This window comes from Gracilinanus agilis, chromosome 1 (assembly GCF_016433145.1).
Source record: "Gracilinanus agilis isolate LMUSP501 chromosome 1, AgileGrace, whole genome shotgun sequence".
Lineage (NCBI taxonomy): Eukaryota > Metazoa > Chordata > Mammalia > Didelphimorphia > Didelphidae > Gracilinanus > Gracilinanus agilis.
In genome coordinates this window covers 214,065,577-214,086,558 of record NC_058130.1, presented here as the reverse complement: position 1 = coordinate 214,086,558, position 20,982 = coordinate 214,065,577, and the positions used below count along the sequence as shown (strand labels likewise).

The 20,982-nt window shown below is 35.3% G+C and overlaps 1 protein-coding gene across 1 annotated transcript in view; it reads left to right on the top strand.

Moving 5' to 3' along the window:
* The window catches only part of DNAAF5 (dynein axonemal assembly factor 5), a 73,127-nt gene extending 58,382 nt beyond the window's left edge, over window positions 1–14,745 (top strand). Inside the window, exons 10-13 of the mRNA XM_044660112.1 lie at window positions 309–459; window positions 2,085–2,241; window positions 11,953–12,144; window positions 13,672–14,745. Coding sequence (XP_044516047.1) covers window positions 309–459; window positions 2,085–2,241; window positions 11,953–12,144; window positions 13,672–13,808 — 637 coding nt within the window. The 3' untranslated portion in view covers window positions 13,809–14,745. The remainder of the gene's footprint in view (window positions 1–308; window positions 460–2,084; window positions 2,242–11,952; window positions 12,145–13,671) is intronic.
* Window positions 14,746–20,982: the final 6,237 nt, after the last annotated feature.

Sequence of the window (20,982 nt, the reverse complement as noted above, 5' to 3'; positions counted from 1 at the left end):
CCAAAAAATAAGAGTTATGTGCTTTTGATGGCCCTTTTCTTGCACTAGCTACATCTTCTTTTAAGTGGGCTTAAGAGTAGTTCTGAGCACATGAAGGGATGGGCCAACATTCCTTCCTTCCTAAAAATAGGCAGCCACTGAAGGAGTAGGATCAACTTTATTTCTTCAAGTCTGGTCAGTGTAATACTGTATTAAGAATTCCACTCCCTTTTTCTGTTTTTGCTTTTGCTACGTATAAATTAGGATGTTTCCCTCCTTTAAAGTAGTAACTGTTTACCCCTTTTATTTGCTTTCTCATTTGGTTTTAGGGAGTTTCATGACTACCTTGAGACAGTGATAAAAGACATATTGGTTCCTAATCTGGAGTGGCATGCTGGAAGAACTGCAGGTGCCATTCGCACTACAGCTGTATCGTGCCTTTGGGCTCTTATTCACAGTGAGATACTTTCATCAAAACAGGTATAATTCTCAAATCATTTGTAAAGCATATGTAAGAAAACATCCATAATGGCCAAAAAAAAAAATTCAAGCCTTATTAAATGTAAAAGCACTGTAAGGAGAAGCTTTGAACAGATACAGTTAAAAATTTCTGCTCGTGAAAAACATCAGTATTTATAATGAATTCAGAAAATTCAACTTATATTTTAATCAACTAAATTATCTGTAGTTAAGTTTAGTAACCTTCCTTATTGTAAAATATATCAACAAGGAAAAAATATTTGGAAAAGAAGAAAAAAAATTGTTAACCTGGAGCTATGTTGAAAGCAAGATAGAAACTTAAAATAACACAAAATATGGAAATAGGAGAAAGCTAGTCAATAAAGTTCACATTACTTTGGTAATCACAGATATTTAAGAAGAATTATTTAATTTTTCTAAGGTTTTACCTCTTTGACAAAGGTTGTTTTTTAATTTAAATTTATTTTGTGTGTGGCTGCGTTTTGACTTAGAAAACCTTTATCCATTTTGCATTGTATTTTTATTTGTTAAACATTTCCCAACTACATTTTAATCTGGTTCTGGCAGCGCTCCCAAGTTTTACAGGCCATGTGCTACCCATAGGCTTCCAGTTTGACATCTTTGGTGTAATGGATACAGAGGCAGATTGAAGAGTAGGTTGTTTAAAAGTTTTGCCTGTGATGCATAGAAGCCATATGATTCTGGGCAAGTTGGTATTCTAAGTAAAACTCTAAGATTATGCAGACTCCAAGTTTTTTGTAATTAAAATTTAACCATATTTGTATAATTGGTATCATAGACTTTCATAGATATAACATTACTGGGAAAATGCTTTCAACTAATCGTTAGTTGGGGAAAAAATCAAATAATTATTAAAAATACTAAATTTCTGTTACTGCTTCAAGTGTATAACTTTTGCTGAATTAACAAAACACATAAGGAGCAAAAAAGTTATTTTAAAATATCCTTATAATGCATGAGCACCATCTTGTGGTATACCAAAGAAGCAAATATTTCTTTTCTTTCCCTTTTTTTTTTTTTTTTTTTTTTTTAAATAAAAACCCTTACCTTCCATCTGGAGTCAATACTGTATAATGGCTCCAAGACAGAAGAGGGGTAAGGGCTAGGCAATGGGGATCAAGTGACTTGCCCAAGGTCACACAACTGGAAAGTGTCTGAGGCCAGATTTGAACCTAGGACCTCCTATCTCTAGGCCTGGCTCTCAATCCACTGAGCTACCCAGCTGCCCCCAGAAGTGAATATTTCAAAGTAAAAAGTATTGCCAAGATACCAGTTGGAAGAAAAAATACAGGTTTGAGTAATCCCGTTATAATTCCTTTTTCAATATTGCTACATGGTTAATTATAAAAAGAGGGTGAATTGTACTATGGACAATAACTATCTAGATTCAACAAAAATAAAAATTTAAGTAAATATTTGCATCATGGGAGGGAAAGTTAGAAATGACTAAATATTCATTAAATTTTACATAAAGACCATATGTTTCATTTTATATTCATAAGCATGCATACTGTATGGCAGATCTTTGATATAATGTTCTTGTCAATAGGGTTAGTTTCAATTTTGAATTAGAAGTTAATCTTTGTATTTCTTATTGACTGCAGATAATGGAAATACAAGAAGTATTGATGCCTCAAATTATTAATACACTGGAAGAAGATTCTAAAATGACTCGATTAATGTCATGCCGTATTATTAACATATTTTTAAAGGCCTGTACTGACACAATTGATCCAGATAAATTCATCAAGATTTATCCAGGTAGGACTTATTTCCCCACCAAAGTAAATTCATTTTGTAGTTGATCATATTATAATTCTTGATTGTATCTAATTGTAATGAAAACATGTTGCAAACTTTTAGTTTATTGATACTTTTTGTTTCTAATATTGCTCTTATTTCCCAGCATACTTTCCTCCCTACAACATACATACATAGAATCCTTAATTGTAACAAATAAATCAGTTAAGCAAAATCTGAAACAGTAACTATATCTAATAGCTAATGCATTATTCTATATGCATTACCTGTCATCTCTCTATCAAGAGAAGTGTGTTCCATCATCAGTCCTCTGGAGCCAAATTTAGTCATTGCATCTGAGTTCTGATAGCTCAAAATGGTGTTTTTATTTACATTATGGTCATTGTATCCTTAGGTCTTATTTCACTTTATGAATTCATATGTTTTCCTTAATCTTAACACATGAAATTACAGGAAATACCTGAAAATACATGTCTATTATAGGCAACTTACTTTTCTTTTAAAAAATATAATAAATCCAGTCTGTAATTTTAAAAGCTAACCTGCTTGTCTGTGATTCTTTCTGGCCTTCTTTCTGTTTCCTTCTGTGTGTATATATATTTTTTAAAAGATGCTTCAATGACCCTATCTTTTTTCTCATATTTGTTTTTTTTGTTTTTGATGCCTTCTCCCTAACTCCCCCTGTCCCTTGCACCCTACCCCCATTAGAACAAAAATAAAAAACAAAGCTCTTAAAATATGTATAATCAAGCAAAAAAGATTCCCACATTGGCCCTGTTAGAAAGGGTATGCCTTATTCTGTATCTTCAGTCCATCACCTCTCTGTCAAGTCCTCATCAGTCCTCTAGAATAATGACTAGTCAATGCACTGGTCAAAGTTTTCAAACCTTTTAAAGCTAGTTTCTCTTTATGTTATATAAATTTTTCTAATTTTGCTTTCTTCATTCTACATCTGTTTATGTGAGTCTTCCCAGTTTTCTCTCAAGCTATCCTTTCATTATTTCCTATAGTGCAATAATAGTTCTTCATATTTACATACTATAGTTTGCTTAGCATTTTTCAGGAGATGGGCATCCCCTCAGTTTCCAGTTCTTTGCTGTATCAAAAAGAGCTATTATAAATATGTTTACACATAGGGACCCTTTTCTTTCTTTGATCTCTTTGGGATATAGGCCCAATAGTGGTGTCACTAAGTCAAAAGGCATACACTTTAGTAACTGCTGGGGGCATAGTTCCAAATTGCTTTCCAGAATAACAAGACTAATTCACAGCTCCATCATCAATGTGCCTCTTTTCCCAAAGCCCCTCCAATAATTGTCCTTTCTTGTCACCCATGTCAATCTGATGATGGATGTGAGCTAAAACATCAAAGCTGTTTTATTTTGCAATCTTCTTAATTAGTAGTCATTTAGATCATTTTTTCATATGGCTGTTTGTAGCTTCGCTTTTTTCCCTTGAAAACCATCCATCAACCATTTAGCTACTGGGGAATGATTCTTATTCTTATATATATGAATCAGTTCCTTATATAATTTGGACATGAGAGAAATTTACAACAAGTATTTTCCCAATTTTGTCCATTAGTATTTCTTTGTGAAAATATTTTAAATTTTATGTAATCAAAATTGTCCATTTGTTTTCTATAGTCCTTTCTAATGTTTGCTTGGTCATTGACTTTTCTTCCATCCATTGATCTGAAAGGTAATTTGTTCCTTTCCCTCTTAATTTATTTATGAGATTACCTTTTTTGTTTTAAGTCAAGTATGTTAAATAGTAGTGGTGATCATGGTCATCCTTGCTTCCTTGCTTTGCCCCATATCTTATTGGAATTTTTCTCCTTTATGTAAAATGTTTCCTCTTGATTTGGGATCGATATGATTTACTGTATTAAGGAAAGATCTATTTATTCCTAGCTTTCTAGAGTTTTTAACAGAAAAGCCTGTTGATTTTATTAAAAATTTTCAATGCCTATTTATGTAATCATGGTTTTGATTTTTTTGCTGTTGAGCATATATTATGTTTATAATTTGCCTTGTGTCAAACTAACCATGTATTTCTGGTAAAAACCCAACCTAGTAATAAATACAATCTTTTTAATATGTTCTAACCTCTTTCCTAATTTTTATTCAATATTTTTATGTCAGTGTTCATTGGATACATGCTATAGTTTTCTTTCTCTCGTTTGTTTTGCCCTGGCTTAGATATCAAGACCATGTTTGCATCCTAGAAAGGGTTTAGAAGGGCCTTTTTCCTATTTTTGCAAAAGTTTACATAATATTTGAATGGATTATTCTCAGAATGTTCTATAGTATTTACTTATAAATCTTCTGATCCTGGGATTTTTATCTTTGCAAGTTCATTTATTGTTTGTCCAATTTCATTTCTCTATTGAGCTATTTGAATAATCCATTTCTTGTGTTATGTGGGTATTTTACATTTTTTTAAGTGTTCAAATAACTTTTGTTGGTAAAAATTTGGGCAAAATATTTTCTAATTGTTTCCTTTATTTCATCTTCAATAGTTGTGAATCCTTTTCCATTTTTCATACAATTTGGTTTTCTAGCTTAATTGTTTATACATACACATACTTATATTCCTTTTTTTTTTTTTTAAACCATTGATTTTACCTTAAGATATCATATTGTTTCATGGAGTAATTTCCTTCTGTTTGGCCCCATTCTAAGTTTCAGGGAGTTCAGTTCTTGGGTAAGACTTACTACTCGTTTCTAAGTTATTAATTTTCCCTACCAATCTTTTTACTCTAGCTGTCATTTCCATTAACATTGTATTTTTTATCTCATTTCATTTCTTCTAGGCACTTCTGTGCACGTGTAATTCTCATGGCCAAAACATTTTTTCACCAAGGCTAAATTCATGGAGTAACTCTTTTATTTTACATATGTCTCTCAACTTCTCTCAGTCCAAGATATTTATTATGTTTGATGTTTTTTTCTTTTTACTCATTTCTCTAACTTCACTGGAGAGATTTGTAGTCCAACTCTGCTTCTCCTGTACCTTTGAATGTTGTTGGCTGGACCTATTTGGTCTTGAATATGATGGCTAAGACCATCATATTGCATCTTCTTCAGAAATTGTCTGCCCTTGTCTCCTGGTTGTAGTTTAGGCATGGTCTGCCTTGACACTGTTCTGGCACTATCTTCTGAGGTAGCTTGTGTTTGAGCTGGGTATTAATTTGACCCTGTCTCCAACTGAGGTTGGGTCTCTTGTTGTAGCACCTTACAACATGCTGGTCTGATTCTGTCTCCTGCTAAAGCTAGGGCTCCAGGGTTACTCTGTATTTCCATGTTTCCTACTGTGGGTAGGACTCCAAGATCTTCTTGTGCTCACCTATACTTGGGCCCTATTTCTTACTTTGAGACCAGGCTGCATGTGTGTCTTCTTCTTAGCGTAGCTTTGACTTAAGTCAGAGCTTCTTCAGGATTCTGGTAATCACTTTGTATAATCCTAGACTCGATGGAGGAGTATATATCTAATTCTCATTGGTTTTATTTTTTTTTTTTAAATCCTTGTCTTATGTGTTAGTACCAGTGCTATGACAGAAGAGTGTCAAGACCTAGGAAATTAGAATTAAGTTATTTGCCCAGAGTCACACAAAAGTATCTGAGACCATGTTTGAATATAGGACTTCTGTGTAGGCAAGGATCTTTAACCACGGAGCCACTTACCTGACCATTAAAAACTGTATCAATATTGACATTTTCTCTAAAAGTAAAACCAGAGGTAAAAGTAACCAAGTGGAAGAATGACTTTCCTTGGAAAGGAAACTAAAAAAAATAGGCAGGTGCAGTTGCTTTCTGCACATTAAAAATAATTCCAAGGTCATCTTATTTGTAGTATTTGTGATGAAAATTAAAGACAAAAACCAGATAATTGGAATTAATGAACTAGTTTCTATTGCAAAGGGTAACGAGGCAGAGAAATTCTAAAAACTCGGTAAGATCATCAAAACTGTTAAATCAACATATCTCTATAGTTAATTATATTAGAGCAGAGGTGAGCACAGAGCAAAAAATATCAGTTTTTTTTCAGAATTAAGAAATTAAAAGATGAAATGCTTATAAACCTTGCAAAAATCTCATTACTATATATCAGTGGTTCCTAAACTTTTTTGGCCTACCGCCCCCTTTCCAGAAAAAAATGTTACTTAGCCCCCTGGAAATTAATTTTTTAAAAATTTTAATAGCAATTAATAGGAAAGATAAATGCACCTGTGGCCATCACTGCTCCCCTGGATTGCTGCAGCACCCACCAGGGGGCGGTGGCACCCACTTTGGGAATCACTACTACATATCATCCTTTCAGAAAAAATTCAGTTGTCACTGGACATAGTAAGCACTAAATATCACAAAAACCAAAATTGACTATATCTTAATGGACAGAAAATGCCTGATTTACTGATGTGGAAGCCATTTCCAAGTCAGCTCTTTCAGTACAGTTGAACCATCAACTTATTAGAAGAAAGCTCGAAATCAATACCGTATTAGGAGAAAGAATAAAAATTAGAAGATATGGTCATAATTACAGTAACTCCAGCCTAACCTTTGCCAAGAAGTGGTTGATGCTGAAAAATGGAAAATGGATAAAAAAAATCATTGAAACAGACTATCACAATTTCCTATGAAAGTTTAATAAAGCAAATCACATAATAAAGAGGTCAGGTCTGCCTCAGTCAATAAATATTTGATCTTGCCATATGGAGATATGAAACAACCATGATTAAAAATGGTTTACAATATAAACTCATTTGTGAAACATTAAGGAAAAGAAAAATGGAAGATTATGTGAGCAATATCACCTCAAAAACTGAGACATAGTAATGGGAGGGATTTATGTATATAAGTGAAATTGAATAGAGAACCAAAAAAAAAGATATATAACATTTGTTCAAGAAACTAACTTCATCATTGACAGCACCACCATATTTTAACTCTTAATGATGTTTCATAAAAGGAAATGAGAATAGTATTAAAAACAAAGATGAGAAGAACTGGGTCAGTCTAGTTTAATATTGAAGAAATTCATACTGGAGTTAACATTTTGGGGACATAGGGATTATTCTCAAGCTATCTTAAATATGAGGAACCCTGAAATGATGGGGGGAGAGGTCACAGAGAATATTACTCCCTCCAAAAAAGGCAATCAAAAGGACATTAATAACTCTCGTTCCTTATGTACTTTCTTATCTCTATAAAAATCTTAGAAAAAGACCTACATATTCCAAGGATCTTCTGGAAGAATAAAAGAGATGGTTGGTAGATTAGAGGTACCACCCAGCTGAACTTTCCTAACATTCCCCTCCATATAAATTTAAAATAATGCCTCAAATAAAATGTTGGAAAAGCAAAGCTAACAAAAGGTCAGGTTAAGATATTTTTCGTGCCTAAGAAATCTTAAGAGGTCAGCAGGAAGTCTATAATACCAGATACGAGGCTTGTCTGGAGCCCACATGCACAGTGGTGGCAACAGCAACAATAGTGGCTCTAGAAGCTCTCAATCCAGAGATAGTAGGTGGGGGTGGGGGGGGGAGTAGAACAACTGGTCAGAAAGAGATTATGGAGGACCTTTTGTTAGCACTGGATACAATTAGCAATGATTGACTACTCTAAGCCCCATACTCAGTTCCTGGACAAAAAGGAGCACAGATGGTCACAAGGAGGCCTTGGTCAGAGTTCTAAAGCAAAGGGGAGTACTAGCACTTATGGCTACAAGGGACCAGGGGCTCTTCCTGAGTAAGGACCAAATCATAGACTAAAAAAGCAGTGACTAGGGGGCAGCTGAGTGGCTCAGTAGATTGAGAGTCAGACCCAGAGATGGGAGGTCCTGGGTTCAAATCTAACCTCAGACACTTTCTAGCTGTGTGAGCCTGGGCAAGTCACTTAACCCCCATTGCCTAGCCCTTACCACTCTTCTGCCTTAGAACCGATACCCAGTGTTGATTCTAAGAGGGAAGGTAAGGGTTTAAAGAAAAAAAAAAAAGCAGTGACTATACCTCTTCCAGGATAACACAACCTTAGAAGTACCAAAAATTTGTAGACCCACAAAACTAGCTCTGAAAACAGCAACATAAAGAATACTGATGCTTGACACAGTGCTTCCCTACCCCAAGGTTAGCAGAGCCCAACTTTAACATGAAGTTCAAAGTCAAGAAATAGAATGGAAAAATAAAAAAACAACCAAAAAAAGAACTCGACAATAAAAAGTTACTATGGTGTCAGGGAAGACCAAGACATAAACTCAGAAGAAGACAACAATGTGAAAATAGCTATCAAAAAAGCCTCAAAGATAAATGATCAGAAAAGAAGATGGGCCATGTATACAAGTGTAAGGGTTAAATTGGGGTTTTGGCTAAATAAGAAAGTTATAAATTCAATGTTGTGGTCACCGAATTCAAAATATTATCCCTAAGCCAGAAAAAAACTGTTAGCAGCTTTTATTTATAATGAGGAAGAGAAAGAGTTGAAGTATGAAATGTGGGAGGGAAAAAGGTAGGGAGTTGCCTAGACTACCCTAAGTGCTGATCCAATGAAATTCAGTTCACTCCTCGGCAAAGTTCCAATCTCCACATGGAGTCTGAGTCACTCACCAGCAAGCTGATGCAGGATCTGAGAAAAGAGTCTCTCCACAGAACTCATGCTGAATGGAGTGTCCCACCAAAGCTCCAATGAGCAGAGAGGCTCTCCTCACAGAGCCACGAAGGCAGGAATCTCTCCAAGCCAGAAGTCTTGAAGAGAAGGAAAGGAGCAGAGACTCCAAAGAAGAACTCCAAAGGAGAAGATTCAAAAAGTTCCTTGGACAGCAAATTCAGGACTTTTTATAGTACTTTTTCCACATCACTTCCTGTCTCCCACTTTATGGGAACCAATCTCAGTCTTTCAATTTGCCTAGCACTACCCAGGGAGGGGCAGTGGCCTCTGGAGTTGTCACCTACTCTAGCAAGTGACTTTTCGAACTTAGTGACTGATAAGGTACCAAGTAGGGTTAGTTGAGTTTTTAACTGATTAACTTAAAAGTTGCTGATTGATAGACAAAGAGAGTTTGATTCACTCTTCACACAAGTATAGATTGAGGGATAAAAAGATAGGCTACCCCTGTGCAGTATTGGTAACTATATAATCTTAAAGAATTTAAAGGGGAGACTTAAAGAATGTTGAGTGGACCCCCTTTGGAAGAAAAAAACATGGAAAAGAAGAAGCACAGGTTGAGAATAAATGGGCTTGTAGTCTCTGTTCTTTGAGATAGAATGAGATCATGGATGTACTTAATTGTTTTAACTACAAATGAAAACTTCAGGCGATAGGGAAATATGAAAAAATGCACATTGTAGTGCCTTTTGTCATATCATCCATTTTGTAAATAATGAATAATAATTTTCATTACAAATGGAATCACCTGTGGATGAATAAGAGTTCTTTCTTCTGATGGATATTTTTATAAACTACTTCACTCTGAGACTGCTTAAGGACAGGAAAGCAAACATTTAAATCAGAAATGTTAGGAATCACTGACATTTTCTAAAAGTAAAGATGCATTATAATTCCAAGGATGATTTTAGGCAGTATGCAAACAACTCAAGAGAACATACGTATCTTTTTTCATGAGATATATATACAGCTGTTTTCACGTGCCTAGCCACCAGAGGGCACTTAAACCTTAGAATTCTTTTTTTTTTTTTCCTGAGACCTCAGGCTGTTAGTCTTGGACAGTTCACTTATTAGAGCAGTGTGCTAAGGATACCAGTGTCATAGGTTTGATCTGTTTGAGTTCACACAGGAAAAAAAAACCTTTCGGGAACCAGTCACATGTGTGATCCCACTGTCACAGATAATCCTCACATTTTTTATCTTTTGTAATCATCTCTATCCATCCCTCTTTGGTTAAGAATTCTCCACCTAGTCCTACATCAATAGGAAAGCAATAAAACAACAATTTAAAAAAATCTTTTAAGTACCACAGGGAATATCCTAGTCTTGGCAAATCAGTGGAGTGATATATAAGACCCCTTAGACATTTTTAAACAGAAATGGGTCTTAGAACTCATTTAGTCATCTTTCCATCTTATAGATAAGGAAACAAAGGCTAAGAGTTATAGTTCTCTAAAAGTTGAAAAGTAATTTTCTTTTCCCTCTTCATTTATCTCTGAGTTTATAATATATCTTTAATTTTCATTCTGGGAAGTAGCTAGGTGACTAAGTGGATTGAGAGGCAGACCTAGAGACAGGAGGTCCTGGCTTGGCATAAAATCTGGCCTGACACTTTTTAGCTGTGTGACCCTGGACAAGTCACTTAACCCCCATTACCTAGCCCTTACCACTCTTCTGCCTTGGAATCAATACACAGTATTGATTCTAAGATGGAAGATAGGAGTTTTTTTTGTTTGGTTTGGTTTGGTTTTTAAATCATTCTGCAGGCTATTCCTACCACTTTTAATTTTGCGGTTTTTTCCATATCAGTTTTTTCTATCAGGTATTCAGTACTCTATAAGACTATCCACTGAAAAACTTGTCAAAGTAAATGGAGGCTATTAGTGATTGAGCTGTCAGTGAAACTTAGGTCCCCTGACAACATGTCCAGGATTCTACCCTTTTTATTTACTATTCCAGTGAGGGTGAACCTTTTTAAAGACAGAGTGCTGGGCCCTGCCCCCCCACCTCACCCCCCAGACAGAGTGCCATGCCTGCTCCCCCCAGACTACCTGCTGTGTCCTTCCCCCACCTGAGTGCTGGGTGCACCCCACCACCACCCCCTTACCTCACACAGGGAGGGAGGAAGTGCTCCCATTGGGCTGCTGGGCAGAGGTGGGGGGTGAAGTGAGGAATGTCCTCAGCGAGTATAAAGAGGGGCAGTGGGAATGGTTTGACCTCTCTGCTCCCCTCCAACTCTGCTGCCTGTGAGCCACCCACTTTACCCATTGCACAGTTGGGCTGCTGGACAGAGGGGCAGGGAAATGAAAAAATGTCATCAGGCACAGTGGAGAGGGGGAGGGAAGCAGCTCCACCTGAGTCCCTCTGCCTTTCTAGTAACAAACTACGGTGGTGGTGGTGGTGGTGGTGGTGGTGGTGGTGGTGGTGGTGGTGGTGCCGCCGCCCTCAGAGAGTGCTCTGTGTGTGTGTGTGTGTGTGCCCGCGTGCACGCCATCTTTGGCACCCATGCCTTGGGTTCACCATCACTGTACTATTCCCTACGTAAATCTTTTCCTCAGCCAAATGGTCTCTGAGCATGCTTTGGGCTTTCCCATCTCTCACATTGACCTAACTTCTGCTCCTCTTTGATGGATCACATCAAATTTTATCTTCCCTGGGTGGGAGCATCCTAATCACATCTGATTCATGCCCCAAACTCCTATAGTCATATAAGCCAAACTGTTATAGTCCTTAATGTGTATATACGTGTGTGTGCTTACATGTGTGTATTACACACATGTAAGATGTGCAATATACAATCTGTATAATGCTTGTACACAGAACTTGTTCAGCATTTATCACTTACTGCCTTGTGTTGTTAATTTTCTCTTTGTGATATAGGTATGTCTTCTCAATTAGATTATGAACTTATTGAGGGCAAAGATTGGGTCATTTTCTTTTCTGTCTTCCATGAAACCTAACAATGTCTTGAACATAGTGGATGTTAAATAGATTACTTATAGTGATTTCAAAAAAATAATTGCTTAAATTTTTTTATTTCTTCTTTTAGAACTCTTGAAACGTCTGGATGACTCTTCAAATGAAGTACGAATTGCAGCTACAAGTTCCTTAATTAGCTTGCTTAAATGTATCAAAAATGATGATGAGAAATCCTATTTAAAAAGCAATATGCAATTTCTTTACAAAGAACTGTTGGTCCACCTTGATGACCCAGATAGTACCATTCAGGATGCAGTATTAGGTAAGAAATCCCACTAAGTCCAACCAGCTATAAGTTGCTAAAATGAAATTAGTGAGCAGCTAAGGAGATAACTGAGACATAGTCCTGGAGCAATCAGGAAGGCACAGAGAATAAGAAAGATAAATAAAATCTTATTCCTGTCCAGGCCTTCTAACACTTGTGTGGTCCCAGGCTATGTGAGATGCAGAAAATTATTTTGAAAACATAATTATCAGTCTAGGTGGTTTTTCAGCTGAATGACTGAGAATTTAAAATAATGTAGTAATAATAATAATAAATAAAATAATATAATGTTCACATTCTAGTACTTTTCACTTACTATTTTCTTTTTTATTGTTCTATTTCTAGTGTTATTGCTTGTCTTAAGTAATATATGTTGAAGAGTTTCAATATTAGCAGCACAGAATGAGACAGCATTAATTTTTTATAATAATTTCTTTAATCATGTATGCCTATAGCTGATTATAACAGAGCTACTTTGGGATTCAGGGGGGGGAAAAGAAAGACAAGAATTCAAGACTTTCATTATTGCCTTCTGACATTAAAAAGTCACTAGGTCATAATTTATTAGAATACAAAACTGCAATAATTTCATCAGTACATGCTTAGTTTTTTGCTTCCTGATGGATCTCTTAGGCCACATCAGTCAAAAACAATAAAGGTGACCCAGTCATTCAGGCAGATTAGTGTCAGTAGATAAAATCTGCTCTTTCTTCTTCTTCCCTCAAATTCCTCTCATTCCTTCCCTACCCCTTCACAATCAGAGAGATACATTTCCTTGTTGCCAAAGGATTTTTACCCGACAGCTTTTATTTCTTTATTTCAAAACTAGCAGCATCTTAAAATTTGATTGGCTTGGCTTTTAAAAAAACAGTATTTTGGTTTTTTCTTTTTCTTTTCTTTTTTTTTTTTTTAATTAAAACCTTACCTTCCACCTTAGGATTATTACTATTACAGTGTATTGGATCTAAAGCAGAAGAATAGTAAGGACTAGGCAATAAAGGTTAATTGCCCAGGGTCACATAGCTAGGAAGTCTGTGTGCCAGATTTGAACCTAGGGCCTCCTGTGTCTAGGCCTCTTCCCGTCCCCCTCCCTGAGACAGTAAGCAATTTGATATCCATTATATGTGTGCATTTCCATACTTCTGTTATAAAAGAAAACACAGAAAAAAAATAAATGGAAAAAAAGTGAAAAATTGTATGCTTTGGTTTGCATTCAAACTCTTATCAGTTTGTTCTGTGGAGGTGAATAGCATTTTTCATCACGAGTCCTTTGGACCTGGATTGTCAAGACTTTTATTTAAAAGAATTTTCTCTAGTACTATTATGGTTAGATGAATATAATAAATTAGTAATTAAAAAATTCCAAAAAGATTTCTCCTTTTATTCTAAATGTATACAGCTTATGTTTGCACTTGAAGACAGATGATTTTGAATTGAGGAGATGGCATATTTTAAATGTTCATTTATGATTTCTGGCTTTTCCTTTAACAGCGGTTTGCTTTTTTTCCCTTTTTTTTTTTATAGGAGTTTTAAAGGAAGGAAGTATTCTATTCCCAAACATACTCATGGAAGAAGTTGAAGCTGTTAAATACAAACACCGATCTCTAGTTTATTGTGAACAGCTTTTGCAACACATCCAGTCAACTAGAAGTGTCCTCTAAATGCAAGATTCTAGAAATAATGGATTTATTGCAATTTTTTGAATTGTAGGTTAGTGTCAGATTTCTCCTTTTTTTGGACATTAGTTGAAGGTACTTAATTCTACAAGCAGAGCTATTTTTTTACTAACAATCCAGAGAAAGCAAGAAATTATAGTGTTAAAAAAAAAAAAAGTATGTTCTCTCTCTCTTTTTTTGCACATACAGTACTCTAGGAAAACACATTCTCCTGTGAACTTCTTAATAATCTTTAAAAGCAATACTAATGTCCATTAAGCTGATTCTGTACTCAGGTATAATTTATACAGTTTATTCACAGGACTTTTAGTCTCTGGGTAATTTGAAATTAAAATTAAATGCAGTTATCCACACTGACAGTAAAACCAACATTATTTTTATGTTAATATGCATTGGATGCATATGTGAGATAATACTATCATACTGATTAGATTTAAATGACCAGGAGTCTAATTATAATTAATTTTCTATTCCAGTAATTTAATAAAGTAGCAAAACCAAGAAGATTTGTAGCTATTTCTTAGGTTCTGTGTCATGTAACTAATAGTTAAGGCCACACACTTTTAAAAATACTTTTATATCAGAGAATTGTCACAAGTAAAATGTTCACCATTTTCAACAGATTATAATTTAATATGCAAGCAGTCATTTTTGAAGAAAAAATTAATGTTTAGATCGACAGTGTTGAAGTGTTAAATAAAGGATAAGATATAATTTTAGTTGCTTTCTTATAAAAAATAAAAAAATAAATAAATATCTTTTATTTTTAAAGCTATCAGATGTTTCACAATGATTATTTCTTAGCACTTTCTTTTCCAAAGTGCCTTATAGACTTACATTTTCAAATTTATATTGACCCAAGGAAAAGATAATACATTTTTTCTGTCTATTTTGCAATAATTTATTATACCATTTAAAATTTGGCATCTTATGTTCAAAAATGTAATTAAAGTTTTCCATTTTATACCTACTGGATGAATGTGTATTTTTTCTTAATACTTGGCAGACATTTTTAAAAACTACTGTTTTTTCCAGGCTTCCTTTTTAAAGACTTAAAGCCAAAGGGCTCAATTCCCATTGAATCCTTATCTAGGCATAACTTTAAGCATAATAACTTGCCATTACATAATGCTTTAAGGTTTCCAAAGGTTATGTCATCTTCACAACAACCCTTTGAGGTAAAGAGTCATATTCCTGTTTTATAGATGAGCCAGCTAAGGCTGTGTGTGGCCTGGTGACTTACTCAGGTTTGTATAGCTAAATTCCAAAGTAGAGCATCAGATCCATATCTCATGACCCCAAAGTTTCATGTTCTGTCCACTACTTTACACGACGTCCATATTCATGTTGCTTTTGCTTACTTGACCAGACATCAACTTTTTTGTGTAATTAACTGCAAATCAACTCATTTCTAATCATCCCTATTGAACTCTATGATTAAAAAACAGTAGTAGAGTAGCTATAGCTCAGTGGATAAAGAACCAGGCCTAAGGACAGGAAGTCCTCGGTTCAAATCTGACCTCAGACACTTCCTAGCTGTGTGACCCTGGGCAAGTCACTTAATCCCAATTGCCTACCCTTTACCACTCTACCTTGGAACCAAAACACAGCATAGATTCTAAATCTTCTTTTAAAAAATCTTTATTTTTAAATAATCAGAAACATGAAAATTAAACTACTTTTATCAGCTTAAGCTGATCAAACTCACAAGATCACAAAACATGGAAAAATTCAGTGCTCCCATTGCTAGGCATCAACAGCTTATTTAATAGGGTTATTCTGGAGTAGACTGTTGGCCAGCACATCTTTTGTAAGTAGGCAGACTGTATTTATTGTTTTATTTGAAAATTGTTATTTAATTAATTTAGAATATTTTTCCATGGTTACAAAATTCATGTTCTTTCCCTCCCTTCCTCCTACCCCCTCCTGTAGCCAACACACAACTCCACTGGGTTTTGTATGTGTCGTCAACCAAGACCTATTTCCATATTATTGATATTTGCACTAGGATGATCTCTTAGTGTCTACATCTCCAATCATATCCCCATTGACCCATGTGATAAAGCAGTTGTTTTTCTTCTGTGTTTCTACTCCCACAGTTCTTTCTCTGGATATGGATAGCATTCTTTCTCATAAGTCCCTCTGAATTGTCCTGGGTCATTGCATTGCTGCTAGTAGAAAAGTCCATACATTGTGCCATAATGTATCAGTCTCTGTGTACAATGTTCTCCTGGTTCTGCTCCTTTCACTCTGCATCAATTCCTGAAGGTTGTCCCAGTTGACATGGAATTCCTCCAGTTTATTATTCCTTTGAGCACAATAGTATTCCATCACCAACAGATATCACAATTTGTCTAGCCATTCCCCAATTGAAGGACATTCCCTCGTTTTCCAATTTTTTGCCACCACAAAGAGCATGGCTATGAATATTTTTGTTCAAGTCTTTTTTCTTATATCTTTGGAGTATAAACCCAGCAGTGGTATGGCTAGATCAAAAGGCAGACAGAGTCTGACTGTATTTAGATAACTGAAGTGGATGGCTCCCACATCAATAAGTAATTTTTGGTGTGTGAGAACTCTTATAAGGAAGAGAAAAGTTGAGTAGGAATATGAAGGTTTTTGCAGAGGACAGATTCATGAGACCTGCAGGGAAAGATTCTGGAATGCTGGAAGGAAGGATTAAGCTGAAACTCGGGGACTGTTAGGGGTCTCTCTCTCTCTGGATGCTAACCTGGAGAGAGTGGCTGCTAAGTCCTGAGGGGTTTGATCCTGTCCATGTTGCTGTCCTGGTTGTGGTGTGTCCTTGAGGAAAGATCCTGTGATCCTGTTGCTAGCCTGCATCAACATCCAGCTTTCTGCACTGTCCATAAGATGAGATTTGGGTCCAGTTGGACCTAGGACCTACCCTGGGTCCCTGCCTAATCTGTCACAGACCAGCATCTCTAGTAATAACTTAGAGAAGATTTTAGTGCAGGATATATAGAACAGGGACTGAGTTTACAATATAGTGAGGACAAGGTGATAAGAGTAGACAATCAAACCTCTGAAGACCCTTCATGAGAAGGTTTTAGATTCTGGGTATTTAGCTTGTGAATTAGTGCCAAGGATTTCCCTTTCCCTCTTTACCTCTCTCTTTAGAAATAAAATACATCTTTCATTTACAATGACTGAGGAAATCTGTGTGCTGGTCCCAGATCAGGCTCTGGCCTGGTCAGGACTAACAGTTAGGCCAGGGGTCGGCAACATATGGCTCTTTCTGCAGGAGCCATAAAGTCAATTTTTTTTCAGGCGCCGTTACAGGAGCGCACACTGTTAAAGGAGTATGCACTGTAAGCACTGTACGGCTCTCACAAAATTACATTTTTAAAAATGTGCGTTTATGGCTCTTATAGCCAAAAAGGTTGCCAACCCCTGAGTTAGGCCCTTCAACACACAGTGTGGAAACCTTGATACTGGCCCAAAGTAATTGTAAAAATTAAAATGGGGAGGACACAAAATATAAGACAAGGAACAATCAAAGGTTCAAATTGTTTCTTGATACTTTTGATAGATGTTTATCAAAAGTATCTTCAGTGGTAAAGTGAAGTGAAGCTCAAAGATGAACTTCCCTTCAGGACCAGGCACAAGAAATGCTAAAGAGTCTCTTATTATAGAAAATAAACTTTTTATTTAAAATATATGTTGGTAAAAGGATTTCTCATTCTAAGGGATTCTAACTCCACTCTAATAAACTCCCAGGTTCCACAAGGAATCACTTCTCCTGTGGTTCACAGGCTACACTAATCTTCCCTGATCTAACAAATTTTTACACTATTCTAACTAAACTACTACTATAATTCTTATCTTCGCCTTTAAGTTATAAAGATAACCAAAGCTAGCGGGTTGAGTCTCAACAAGAATCAAGTTAGAACTCTGAGCCTTAACAGACTCAGAGTCCAAACCAAAGACTAAGTTTTCTTTGGTCTTTTCAGAGCTTAATCAATTTATACACAATAACAGATAAATGAATAGTGTTTCCCAAGTTGGAAAAAAAAACACTCCACTCCTTCAAGTCTTTCACTCAGACAGAGATAGAGGCAAAGATGTTACCTTCTCTAGTCCTGAGAGAGAAAACCTGCGTGTGGTTCTGTCAAATGCCAGAAGCCAACTCTTAGAATGCCACACAGTTAAAGAGCATGTAACTGTCATAGAAAAAATGGTTATAACTGCCAACAGTTGAAATTAACACTCTCTCTCAACTCTATTTGAAACTCCAATTCTGGAAAATTTTTCTAAAATTAAATTGTAACTCCAATTCTTCCTCAGCCAGCTTCTCTACTTCTTATCTCTAAACTAATAAAACAATACTTATTTTCTAGTATCATACTTAGGTAATCCATCTGATCCCATCTCCCAAATCCCCCTAATACAGAATATAATCATTTCATTTTTTTGTAGTGTTGTTTGGTACTCGCCATGTTTGTCATTTCTCAACTGTTTATTAATTTACTTTTTTTGTTCCAAACAAACACCCTAAAAAAAAAGAGCTTTTCAAAAACAGATAGAACAACTTCATATATATGACTATTACAAAATAGACAAACAAACGTACTACCACTTCCTTGGGACAATACAAATGTTGACCTCTAAAGTATCACATTTCTTGCCTCTCAGTGAGTGGGAGAGGGGTGGAGGTAGAGAAAATTTGGAACTGAAAATTAAAATGAAAAAAAATTTTAATAGAATAGTAAATTTGCTGTGAAATTATGAATCTTCATTTCATACAGTTTGCTTTAAAAAAAAACAACCTACACATTCCTTTCAAAACTGCCCTGCTTATCTGTGCTTCCTTCTAAATTTCTTTCTATTTTCTTTTGTACATTTTTCAAAAAATGTTACAATGACCTACTTTCTTCTTTTTGAACACTCTGTAGAATGCATTCTTCTTTAAAAACGCTTGTTTAAAAAAATATAGAGACAAGAACATAGCCCTGCCTTCTAAAAGTTCACATTCTAATGAAGGACACAACATGCAAATAAATAAGTTCATAGAAGATCTACTACAAATGGAAGTTAATCTCAGAGGGAAGTCACTGAGTGGGGATGGCAAAAGGAAACAAAAGACCTCTTGCAGAAGGCAGAATTTGAACTAAGCTTTGAAGGAAACCAGAGAAGTCAGAAGGAAAAAATGAGCCTGGGAACAACCTGTGAAATGGCACATAATGAGGAGGTGTGGGATCATGTAGTTGGATCAGCTTGCCTATTGAGAAGTAGCAGCCTCACTCACCATTCTTAGTGTCATGAGGATTTTTTTAGCCACCAACACAAAGAAAGCAGCTTTGTCCTCTGTAAGGAGTGGTTTTCCCCCCCTAGTAACTAAAATACTATAAGTATGGGCAACAGTAAGAGCTGAAAGAAAATTGACTTGAAGCATTATTGATTCTCTTTTGAATATTCCTTCACTGAGGTAGTTAGGTAATACAATGGCTAGAGCACTAGACCTAGAGTCAGGAGGATCCGGGTTCAAATTAGACCTCGTACATTTCCTAGCTGTGTGATCCTGGGCTAGTAATTTAATTCCAATTGCTCAGTACTTTCTGATCTATGCCTTAGAATCACTTCTCAGACAGAACTAAGAGTTTTTTTAAATGAATATGCCCTTTTAAAAGAATTCATGCCCTTTGATCCAGCAATACCATTACTAGGTTTGTATCCCAAAGAGATAAAAAAGAATGGGGAAGCATCTGTTTCTACAAAAATATTTATAGCTGCACTTTTTGTGGAGGCAAAAAATTGGAAACTAAAGTGATGTCCCTCAATTGGAGAATGGCTGAACAAATTGTGGTATAAGATGGTGATGAAATATTATTGTCCTATAAGGAATGATGAATCAATGGATTTCTTTTTTTCCCCCCAATGGATTTCTATAAGAACTAGAAAGACCTACATAAACTGATGCAGAGTGAAAGAAGCAGAACCAGGAGAACATTATACACAGTATCTAAAACATTGTGGGATGATCAAATGTAACTGACTGCTACTAAAAGCAATGCAATGATCCAGGATAATTCTGAGGGACTTATAAGAATGTTGTTCACATCTAGAAAGAAAAACTGTAGGAGTAGAAATCCAGGCGAAAACATACTTGTCATTATATGGGTATATGATTTGGGGCTTTGGTTTTAAAAGATTACTCTATTACAAGAATGAATAATATGGAAAATAGGTTTTGAGTGATAATATATGTAAAACCCAGTGGAATTACTTGTCAACTCCAGGAGGAGGGAGGAAAGAGGAGAGGGAGACAACATGAATCATGGAACCATGGAAAAAAATTAAAAAAATAAAACCTAAAAAAAAATATGCCCTAACTTCTTTGTACAAAAATTAAGGCAATTCCTCTGCCACAGAAACATAAATTAAAATTTAATTTGAGAGGGCAGTTAGAATCAACTAAAAAACTTATTGAAATAACAACTTCTACAAGTTGCAGGATATAAAATAAACCCATATAAATCATCAATTTTTCTATATACAGGTATCCCTTCCACATTGTGACTTTCCCCATTAAGGTTTCAATACATTTCAGGTTGGCATAAGAAATTAAATGGGAATTTTGGGGAAGCTGCAGATGATGTGTAAAGGCCAGCAAGATAACACAGAAAAAAAATTTAGAAACTTAGAAATGCATAAAATATATGTGTAGTATTGTATAACATCAACATATTTTATCTTTTGATATCATAAATATACACAATTTCTTTTTTTAAGTTAAAATATGTGAAAAGTTAAGCTTTGAAAAAAAGATTGTAAGAGCCAGCAGACAACACAAGACTAGAAATGTTGAGATGCCTTTAAAATTTTAGTAAATCCTAAATGCATAAAACATATATGCTATTTTATATATTACCTATACAGAATATTCAATATTCTCAAATTTGTTTCATTTAAAATTTTTTTTTATTTTTTCATATATTATTTTTACTTAATATTGACCTACGTATAGTTTGTGACCAGATACTTAGACTTATTTTTATAATAAGATACTGAGAACACTCCATAATAGAAAAAGAAAAAATTCAGACTTCTCAGGTATGAAGGGAGAGCCAAAAAAATTTACATGGATTTTCCAGAACAAAGGGACACCATACCCTTAACCCCTTCAATGTGGAAGGAATTC